We start from the raw sequence: 11,778 nt of genomic DNA, 5'->3' as shown, positions 1-11,778 counted from the left end.
TCGCCAGAGCCCGGCAGGTCGAGGCTGCGGTGGCCGGGAACGGCTACTGCACTCCAGTCTGGGCGACAGAGAGAGACTCCAACTCAAAAAAAAAAAAAAAGTGAGGTTAAAAAAGAGCACTACTCAGATGGTGCATTCCCTTTACTCTGTCACCAACCTGGGCCCCTTATTTTCTCCTTCTGCCTTAGTCTGTGTTCCTGCACCACAAGCTTCTAGAAGCTCTGCTTTATGCTCAGTTTATATGAGTACTTAATATGCTTCCTAGAATCTGAGGTACAGCTCAGTGACTGTGATCCTCTGGTTCAAATGCTTAACTTGTTTCACCCTTCATTTATTCTGTACATTAATCAGCGAGTCCTTGAGGCCTACTTTGTGCCGAAGATAGGAACATTTCAGTTTAGAGAGGTTATGTACAACAAAGAACATCTATAATAACTGAAAAGTCACTTTTGTCTCTTTCTCTATCTTCACATATAGATTCTTTCAGATGTCAACAGAAATATCCAATAAATGCAGTGGCAATTCTTATCCCAAGTCATTATGACCAAGTTATTTATTTATGATCCTGTTACTTTACAAGGAAAACTAATGAAAGATAGAGATAAACTGCCATATTTCATACTTTAGTAGTTTTCAAATGTATCTCCTCACCAAAAGACTCGACTTTTCCATTTGTATTCCATAAAGAATTTACCCTAGAACTCCATTTATGTTAACTGTGAATATCTGTAACCATCCTAAATTTACTGCATTGCTATTTTTTTCTGATCAACTTTAGAGTTTTTTAAATTTGAAGGTTTCGTTTTTCCAGTATTAACAGATACTTTTAAAAAATCTTTTGATGTCTCAAAAATTATCTAGAGGTAACATAAAGGGGATCCCAAACCTAATAATTCATAGCTTTTGATCTTGGGAAGAGAGACACCTGCATCACATACCTCGAACAGTACTTGGCTCAAATCAGTGGCCTTTCTCAAGAGGTTACTAACTTTAGCTGCTTAGTCAAACCTGCACATATTCAAAAGAAAACTATTCTAAGTCAATGTTCTCTACCTATGTCCTGATGTAACCAAAGATACCTGGAACTATTTTGTTCACCCAGAGTCATGGAGATTCTTTTATAAACACCTGTATATCAACTTTTGACATCAAAAGCATCTAACTTATAAATATTAAATGGCTTTCACAGAGAGGTATTAAACATCAGTAACTTCAATATACTCCTCCTAGGATCCTTTTCTCACTCCTTAAGCACTTTGGGGAGATGTACAGATAATAATTCATCTTTCTATTAAAAACAAAAATAGCACTACCAGAAAACAAGTTTGGAGTTTGAAAGTGAATGTTAGAGTAAATGTCTTCAGGAAAGTGAATTTTAGAATAGCAACATAAAGGAAGTAAGAGCTCACAGAGAGTTCCTTCACATAGTTTGCTTTGTATGATGCTACTTTTATGCTCGTAATTGGGAGAATTTAAAGGGTAATGGAATCATAAAGTTACAATGGCTACAGAGAAATTAAAGAGATCTTGTAGCATACCTTTGTCAATCGTGCTTCATGGCACTGAAAGTACATATAAATTAAGAGACATAAAAGTTGTAGCTAGGTAAATTTAAAAGGTTAGCACATTACTTAATTTTTGAATAGGAAGTAATTTTTAGTTTGTAGACGAAAATTCTGACTGAACCTGATACAGAATAGAATGGAAAATTAGTTGCCATTTTGTAAACTGTGGACTCTGTAATGACTTCAAATGTTAATGAATGACAGGAACACACAGTCCACGAGAAATGCAGGGCATAATAGAAGAAAATTTGGGTCTGGCAAAAGAAAAAAAAAAAACAAACAAGAATTGTATTTATGTACTTCTAATGAAGACATCAGAATTATAAAATGGAACTCAATACTTTATAATAGATAAAAAGTACTGCTGCTTATGTTAAGAAACCAGCAAAATGTATAAACACTACAGATACAGATTTTGTGATATTTAAAATTCATTACTTGATAATGCCCTTTACCATACAATGTCCTTTACCCAGTAAACTATATAAAGAAAAATGTTAGCTGCATAAATGAGTTTTAAGTATCTGACCATGTTGTAAACCAAAATGGAGTAAATGAAACATTTATCATCATCTTGACTATAAGAGTAAGACACTGTGTCAAGGTGGGCCAAGAGAAAATAAGAGCAAATAGGGAACAGTTATTTCAATTATTTTGAACAAATATATATACATTATCACGTATTTCTCTTGTATACATTACTCAGTATTCATGACTTTTATGAAACCTTGAAATAGTAGTGATGTGATATGTAAACTTTAGGTAATGAAGTCTTGGACTTTAAACAGTGTTTTCCACATCCAATATAACTTATTTTAGAACAAATTATTTCAGAAGATTGTCTTAAGTGTCACAAACAAGCAACATATATATACTGCAATTTTATTTCAATCACACAAACGAAGTTAGCATGTAGGAAATTTAAACGAAACAAATTTAAATGAAATAGTTACGGTAAAAATAGCAGAGAACTGAAAATTCTAAAAAGGAAGTACACCTAAAACATGAGAATTCAACATTCATTAGTGTTTCATCTTCAGTTTTGATTGACACTTGATGCTTGCAAATTTTTAAACAAACTTTTAAATCATGATGACTATTCTGAAGAGATTTCAGCACCAGCACTAAGATTTGTACATTCAGTTTGTTTGCAGTTGACTTGTTAGCCATTTACATAGTGTATGGTACAGATTTGTCACAGGTCAGATCACAGTGTTGAGGAAAGCAGTACCTTCCTTTAATTAGAAAGGATCCCCTAAACTGTATTCAGCTTAAGACATCCAATGTACAAGAGCACAAAAACCATCAGAATAATGTGGTTCCAAGGAACATAGTTTTGATAAGGAAAATAACTTAAGCTTCTGTTTCCCATTTTAATTACTGAAATCTCTAACAATGACACAACTGTCATGTACGACTGCAAATGTATATAATAACTCAATCAAACTTCTTGGAAAGAACACATTTAGCAATCTGGGATGATGGAAAATATAGCATGATTCAACACTGGTTCTTTTCTGTCATTTTACACAGACATGACATGTTAATATTAGACCAAGGCACAAAACGTTTAGTGCATAAACCAGTTTCTTTTAAGATTTAGCATTTTATTTTAGTCTTTTATCTTAGTTTGGACCACTTGTACCCAGTACTCTACTGACTATAGACTATTTAACTAATCCAACAAAATCAAAGAGATTTCTGACCCGATTTATAGGGGACATAAATGTTTATATTGTCAAAGTGTTTGCATAACCAAAAGTACAATAATAAAGATGAAAATGCCTCCTATTTCTTTTAGAAAATAGTACTTCATAAGCTTGCTGAATCTTTAATGTCTTTACTACTATTGAATGACAATGAATACGTGATAGAAAAAAGAACTGTATACTTGAATTATGATAGCTCATCCATCACAGTTTAATCTAAAAATGAAATTTCTACAGAAACAGGAACTATTTTAACAAGGAAAAAAGTCCCTCATTCAAACTTCTTTGTAGTGGTAATGGCTGCAAACATGCAGCATTTAGAAAACTACACTATCAACAAGCTTTGCCTTATGAACTGAGATGTACGAATCTAGAAAGCAGATGAAAGTGAATTATTTCTTCAAAATTTTAGTGAAACTTCTGATAATCAAAGATTTCAAAGCAAATATGGCACATAACAACTCAAGCATAAATCAAGATGGAGAGCCTGGAGAAGTTTTGATTTCCTAAATTTTCCAAAAAGCGATCATTGCAACATATATGATTTCTTCCCTAATCTTACCAATTTCAAAGGAAAGAAAAGGGAGTGGATTAACATACAGACAGCACGTGTGCGCGTGTGTGCACACACAGGGTAGTAGGCAGAGTTTCTAATTCCTTCTTCCCACCACCTACGCCTCACTTTAACTTATCAAAAGAAAACTGCAGAACTCCTCATTAGTTTTTATTTATCTAATGATTTCTGTGACCTTAATTGCTGCCATCATTGTTATTTTTTATATTTCAACATAACAAAATTCAAAAGCAGCCTTATAGTCAGGAACATGTATCTAAACACCTGTATAACAGCAGGGGCACCTAGATTATAACAACTGCCAAATTCAGTGTTCAAACTTTTGAGTTCCACAGTAAGATATAATTCATGTGAAGCTCAGAATCATGTTTCAGACCATTGAAATTACTGGCTAAAATACAAATAGCTGAAGACATGATGTAAAAGATTAAGTACTTGGTTTTGTAACATATTTACCAATTAAGTCACAAAATATTCCTCATTATTATTCATGCAGATAATTGAAAAAAAGATAGTGCAGAAATTAACTTTAAATAAAAAATTATTCCTTCCCTTCCTCCCACTTCCCCTAGACTCTACAAAATGTTTTCCCTGGGACTAGGCCTTGAAAAAGCCACTACATATTAGTGTGACATGCATTACTGTCTGTAATTAAAAAAGCTAACTTTGTGGTGATTGTAATTACATTATAAAAATGTCCACATGCATAAGTCTAAAAAAGGTTGAAAACCTACAGTAAATCTACAATATACTGTTTTACATTTGACCACTGGTTTGTGTTATGTAGAAGTCGTAGATTTGGTAAAGCATTGTAACAATTTAGGAAGGCATCTAAATCTTTAAATTCTGGATGAATTTTACGGTTTAATCTACAAAATTGCATGAAGGCTAACTCGAGAGACTTCCTATCATCTAAAATTCCTCAAGCAGGACACATCATTTTTAGGACACTTTCTTATAAATATCACCCTTTGAAAGCACTTATAATTCCATTTGTTCCACATTTTATGATCGTAACCTACATAGGGCTGATCTCAATTATTCATGGAATATCAAATATGATAGGAAGAACAAACCTGAGAGAAACATTTACAATACAATAGCATAACTTGCTAAATTCTTCATCAGCACTCTCTGAAAAAAAAAACTTCTTAAGCCTTTCTCCTCTTTATTTTTGCAATGAATTGTGGAAAATGTGCGATTTTATCTTGACATGAAAATATTTCAATGCACGGTGATCTTGCCTGATGGGTTTAGTATTTTCTGCATAACTGTTACAGGAACATTAAATGATTCTCTTCCATTCTGTTGTAAAGGTCAGAAAAAGCAGCAAACTGAGAGGGAAATAGCTTATCACCAGTCATAATGTCTGAAGGCTTTCAGAGCACGTTGGTTTTTCCCTCCTGTTTCCATTTTCTTCTTATAGCTCATAAAATGTAGGGGCTTGCTGTTGTTAACAGTTGTTGTTTGTAAGAATTTTTTTCCTCCAGATTAAAGTCCTATCTCTCCTTAGTTTGTTTCTCTATGCAGTATTTGACTTGCTCAGTTCCTGCCTGATTGCTGGATAGAAAAAGAAAAAATACTGAAAGTAAATATAACGATAAAGTAAAATAAATGAGTTATTCAATCTTAAGACACTTTAAGAATACGTTCAAACTCACAGATACTCAAATTTTGTGTCTTACTGCATAGATCTTTGTTTTAATATTACAAAGAAGATACTAATTTCTAGCTATTTATATTTGTTTATTTTCCCCTTGTGTATACAAAATGGACACTGATTATGTGAGTTCAGTAGGATGGATGAGCAGAGGTAGCCTAGAGAAAGACTGGTTCATCTAGTTTTCTATCCAAGAACCAGCAACACCTGAAATCTAGGGACATGGTTTAATCACTATTTTCACAAATAATTTCAAATATATAGAGACAGCTCCTTCCTGACTTCCTAAGCCAATTATAGGCCAGGATGCTAAAGGAAACAAATCACTCTCAAGTAATAAACAGGGTTTTTTCCTCATTTGCATTTAAAAATGGCTAATCTTAAACACTGTTATTACAGGGGTAGCAAATTTGTTCAGACACTTACCATCAATGAGTTCTTCTTTTAGCTTTGTTAACTCTTTTCTCATTTCATCTAAAATGTCCTAAAATAATAGAGAAAAACATTAGAAATACAGAAAAAAAATACTGCTAAAAAGATTCCTACACACATAAAATTTTAAGAGTGCTATGAAATGTGATGAGTGACTTTTTGTTTCCAGAGTCACAATTCTATTTATGGAAAGACTAGCCTTGGTAAAATTTTAAAATATTACCATTCCCAGTCTTTGCTTGTTCTAGCCTAGCAAGATATGAAATAGTATGCTTTCTTTTTTCTAAAACTAAAATAATTACTGTCATTCAGTGAAGGGTATGATTCAGATAGTTTCTACCAAAGATAATAGCTCTGCTTTTAATTTTAATCTAGTCCTCTGGTAGCAGTCTGAGAGATGATGCAAAGAAGTTTCAAGGAGGAAGATGTTCCAGAAAGTAGGACAATTGGCTCTTGGCAAGTTTGTCATTTGGCTTGAAGTATGGGGATTTCTTAGGAATCACCACAGGTGACCAACCATAATTCAAGAAATCTGGGACTCCCCTAAAGGGGCCAAGAGGTTGCCCTAAATGGGCAGAGATGAAGGTGGGTGTCCAGTACAGCAGACACCAGCAATAAGAAGCTGCTGAGCACCTGAAATAAGGCTCATCCAAAATGAGATATGCTGTAGGTATAATGCACACCGGATTCCAAAGGTTTTTGTATGATGAAAATAACGTAAAACAACTCATTAGTAATTTTTAAAAATACTTAAAATATGTTAAATAAAATATTAAAATTAATTTATCCCTTTTCTTTGTACTTTTTAAATGTGGCTATCAGAACATTGTAAAATACATATATAGCCCATATTACATTTCTATTTAATAGTGATGCTCTGAACCCTCCTTCAGAACTGTGGATTCAGGTTAAAAGGGCCATGACAAGGAGACACAACTTTGATGAGTGAAAAATAACAGCTATCCTTAGGAAGGATTGGTTTTGAATTGTGTATCTCAGGAAAAGTCAAATTGCTCTGTTAAGGTTCATTTTTTAAAAAGTTTTCTAGTTTAAAACAAAAACTAGGCTAGCTGTAGTGGCGCACACCTATAATCCCAGCACTTTGGGAGACCAGAATGGGAGGCTTGCCTGAATCCAAGAGTTTGAGACCAGCCTAGGCAACATAGCAAGACCTTGTCTCTACAAAAAATAAAAAAATTAGCCAGGCATGGTGGTGCATTCCTGTATTCTCAGCTACTTGGGAGGCTGCAGCAGAAGGATAGCCTGAGTATAGGAGGTTGAGGGTGCAGAAGCTGTGATCATACCACTGAACTCCAGCCTGGGCAATAAAAAAACTCAACAAAACAAAACAAAACAAAAAACCCCATAAATTAGTTTAATTCCTTCATTTTACTAAGGAAGTGACTAAGGCAAATGGAGTTATTATATGGACTTCTATATAGATATCCTTATTCAAAGTAATCTTTAAAATCATTCCAAAAATCACATCTATTCCTCTCTTTTATTCCATTACTTCATTTAACCAAGAATTGCCCATATTTTCAAGTGTGTGCAAGTATTCTATGTTAAAACATTTTTCAAGAAAAGAAAGCCTAGGTCAAGCATGGTGGCTCATGCCTGTATCCCCAACACTTTGGGAGACCAAGGTGAAGGACCTCTTGAGGCCAGAAGTTTGAGACCAGCCTGGACAACACAGTGTGACAGCATCTCTACAAAAAGTAAAAATTAAAATAAAATTAGCTGGTACAGTGGGGTGCCTCTAAAGTCCTAGCTACACAGGAGGCTAAGGAGGGAAGATAGCTTGAGTGCAGGAATTCAAGGTTATGGTAAGCTATGATCATGTCACTGCACTACAGCCTGGGTGACAGAACAATATTCTGTCTCTAAAAAAATAGAAGAAAATAAAAGAAAGCCATATGCAATACACAGTAAAATAAGGGCTTGATTTTCAATGATCACATGCTTCCTTTTCAAACTATACAACTCAATTTAACTTTTCAAATAGCTTTGCAATATAAAAACTAGGTTTATCTAAAAAATTTATTTCACTTCTATAAGATATTTTCAAAGTCATAATCTTATTACCTGCTATTTTTCTTTGTACGTATTAAATATATGCATATGTATCCAAAACATAAACAGTATCTTTTTTTTTTTTTTGAGTTGGAGTCTCACTCTGTCACCCAGACTGGAGTGCAGTGGTCGCTCCTGGCCACTGCAGCCTCGATCTGCTGGGCTCCGGCGATCCTTCCGCCTCAGCCTTCCGAGGAGCTGGAACTACAGGCACGCGCTACCACGCCTGGCTCATTTTATTTATTTATTTACTGTAGAGATGAGGGCTCATCAAGTTGCCCAGGCGGGTCTCAAACCTGCAGGCTCAGGCCATCCACTCACCTCGGCCTCCCAAAGTGCTGGGATTATAGGCTGAGCCACCGAGCCCGGCCTAAACAGTATCTTTTATACTTCTGAGACAACTGCACACATCTGTTTTGTTTACCTATTTTATCTAACATGAGCAAGTGTCCACAATTCACTATTCAGTAGCTAACTAACTCACAAGTAGCCATCTATCGGTTCGATTAACGGACTCAGACTGGAGCGCGGGGCACACCCGAGGCCAGCCCAGCCTGCCCCGCCAGGCGCCGGCGACCCTCCTGCCTCCATCTTCCAAGTCGCCGGAACCGCAGGCACGTGCTGCCACGCCTGGCTGACTGAGTTGCTTACTGTAGAGACGAGGTCTTCCCAAGTTGCCCGGTCTGGTCTCGAACTGCAGGCTCAGGCCACCCACTCGCCTTGGCCTCCCCACGTGCTGGGATGACAGGCTTGAGCCACTGCACCCAAACTACTAAGTATTTTAAATATGATTCCTCGATAACTCCAGAACTCCTACTCTCCCCACTACATATTTGCATGCTTCTACAATATTTTCTTGGCATAAATTCCTGGAAGTAAAATTGCGGAGTCCAAAAGTACAACATTTCTTTTTCAAGCCTTTGACTCTGTTTTTCCAAACTGCTTCTTAGAAAGCAGACATATGTGAGTGCCCATCTCGTCACCTGTTTCTAGTTTTACATCAGATCTGTTGGGTCCAATTTTGCCAGTGTCGTAAGTAAGAAGTAGAAGCTCACTGTTTTCTTTCTAACTGCAAACCTTTAAACTCTATCCCATATCACTGAACTGTGGCCCTATCCTCCACCACTGCTGGAACTTTATGCAAACTCAGTGAACAAGAAATGAGAATTTGAGAAAAGTAATATAGTGTTAATGCCACGGTTTAGTTTGTATAAAAGTATTTTAACTCTATGTTCTTTGTAAGTACATTCAGAATCCCTGTCCAATACATGCATATGGAATATTTATTAAGAAGAAAAAAGTACCAATAAAAGAAAGCTGCCACTGAGCACCCACCTGCTTCAGTCTGTCGTAGTCAAGCCCCTCCGTCTGGACTCCATTGGCACTGGGCTGTGATAAGGGTGTGGATTTTGGTCTGTATAAATAAAATTTCCAAGACAGGTAAACAACACTTTTGATATTTAATAAGCTCATAAATAATTGCAAATTTACCAACCCAACACCAGATTTAAATACATTTCTTAAATAAAACATTGTTAAAAAGTTAATTGTCAAAACTGTAGGACTGATTAGAACATACAACAGAAAATATTTTTCACTTTTCTCAGCTTTTTCAGTTAGTTATAAAGAAACTAGAAACAGGTGACAAGATGGCGAGACTTCTTCAGAAAAGTGTAGAAGATTGCGTTCTTTGCACAGCAGACAGGTAACACGTGGCACGTTGACCAAGACAGTGACGAAGAGGCTAGCTGAAACATCTGAGGCTCAAATAATACAATCTTGTTTTTGCCTTCTTTTGAAATTTTACATTATTTACTAAATACCTGGCACATCAATGGAAGGAAAAATATAAAAACTTGAAGATTTTACTCTAACATAAGTCATATTACAAAGTCTATGCCTCGGATTGCAGAAACAAAACATTTTAGTAAGCATGATTTCTTTGTATATATTTTATTCCATTTCAAGCATCAAAATAAACAAGAATGTTGAAAAAATGAGTATTAAGTTAGCCTACGTGGGTATTTCTCTATAAAGTTTTTATGGAGACATCCTTTGGATGGTATGTTTCAGGCTAACTACTTCCATAAACTTATTTTATTAAAAAAGAAAGAAAGAAAATGCCAGAGTGAAGGAGATTGTCAATTACTATTGCACAATCAAAAGTTTAGTTTCTACTGAAGTTTTTATGTGAAGAAATAAATCTTAGTGATTAGGTATATTTTTAAGCAAAAGTTTTAAAACTAAATAAATCAGCCATGGCTCCTTCTCCAATTCTGGCAATAAAATAAAATTCTCAGTGGAAAACCTAGAGTTTTAATTGAGTACTCCTCTACTTTCTGATTTACTATAGCAAGTGGCCTCTTTTTAAGGACCATAAATCAATGCAATTTAAAATCATTATACAAATCACATAATTCCAGTTTTGCAGAATACCAATGTTAGAACTCTGAATCCACACCCAATAAGCATAATAACTTTTCAAAATTAAAATTGCATAATTCTTATAAGACATACAATACTTCAAACCCATAGGTATTGTGAAGATAAAATACTGTGTTCATTTGCTTTACTAGCAAAACATATTATTGCTTAAAAGATTTCTATAAAACAAAAGTCAACCAATTTTATTTTATTAGATATCTACTTATATGAATAAGTGAAAATAATAACTTTCATTCAATAAGCACTGAGCTAGGCACTATAAGGGATAAGATTTATATGAAATAATTCCTTTCCTCTTGAGAAGATGCACTTTCTTACTTTCCATAGGCACCTAAGATTTATATGCAAGACATGGTGCTCTATCTATGTAGAGTCAGGTGTAGTAACTCTTTGTGAAGGTTAGCACACTGTACATTTCACATACTCAATCATGTTCTTTATTCCTGCTCTCCAGAATTAAGTTATTAATTATTCTGCATTTCTTATAATTTTTACATTTAAGTGACACAATTTGCTAGTTATTTTCTCCTAAGCTACTATAACGAATATCTCTGAAATGCATGTGAACAACTGCAGTCTGCTACTTAATCATGAATATACTTAATTATGAATATATTCATATTTACTTAACAATGCAAAAAAAATTGTTATATAATAATTGTGGAAACATGCAATTTAAAAAAATTTGATTCATGCTAACATGCAATCCATCACCACCACCACCACCATGATAATTAACTAAAGGGGGGAGCTTTCCATACTGAAGGAAGAAGTAATCACCACTTTGTACAAAAAAAATTTATCGAAACATTATTCCATGGGTCACTATGTGTTAAAGCAGCAAGATAACTGAGATGATTTACTACAAAAAAATTTCACTGTTAAATGCTATTTCTCCCTATATGCATTAGTAAACTTTCTAAATAAGTCTTTTGGTCAGAACAATTAAACCACTCCTCAAAAAAGCAGGAAAAATAAATTTACTATTGCAGTATAAATATTTTATGAAGATTCAACAGGCTGATAAAATAAACCTATCAAATATTTTCATTATTAATGGCATGAAAATAATTATAGCAAATAAGAATTTGGTCAAAGAGTCTAACTACAGAACTGCTTACTTACTGGGACAGACACTCTTTACGTATAATATTTAATTCATGTTCTCTGTAGACTTGATATGTATTTTTAAAAATAGATATATATAATAACATGAATATATTTCAGTTATTTCTTTTTTCTTTTTTTTTTTGAGTTGGAGTCTCACTCTGTTGCCCAGACTGGAGTGCAGTGGCCGCTCCCAGCCACCGCAGCCTCGAC

The 11,778-nt window shown here is 34.6% G+C and overlaps 1 protein-coding gene across 1 annotated transcript in view; it reads right to left on the bottom strand.

The window, feature by feature from the left end:
- Positions 1-2,431: 2,431 nt before the first annotated feature.
- The window catches only part of ENAH (ENAH, actin regulator), a 171,928-nt gene continuing 162,581 nt past the window's right edge, over positions 2,432-11,778 (bottom strand). Inside the window, exons 13-15 of the mRNA XM_008059379.2 lie at positions 9,349-9,427; positions 5,935-5,992; positions 2,432-5,408 (exon numbers count right to left, since the gene is read on the bottom strand). Coding sequence (XP_008057570.2) covers positions 5,371-5,408; positions 5,935-5,992; positions 9,349-9,427 — 175 coding nt within the window. The 3' untranslated portion in view covers positions 2,432-5,370. The remainder of the gene's footprint in view (positions 5,409-5,934; positions 5,993-9,348; positions 9,428-11,778) is intronic.

The sequence above is a fragment of the Carlito syrichta genome, unplaced genomic scaffold, assembly GCF_000164805.1.
Source record: "Carlito syrichta isolate Samal-C Ts95f unplaced genomic scaffold, Tarsius_syrichta-2.0.1 Scaffold304017, whole genome shotgun sequence".
Taxonomy (NCBI): domain Eukaryota; kingdom Metazoa; phylum Chordata; class Mammalia; order Primates; family Tarsiidae; genus Carlito; species Carlito syrichta.
The sequence above is the reverse complement of the archived record's forward strand: the minus strand, read 5'-3'. Positions and strand labels throughout refer to the sequence as shown.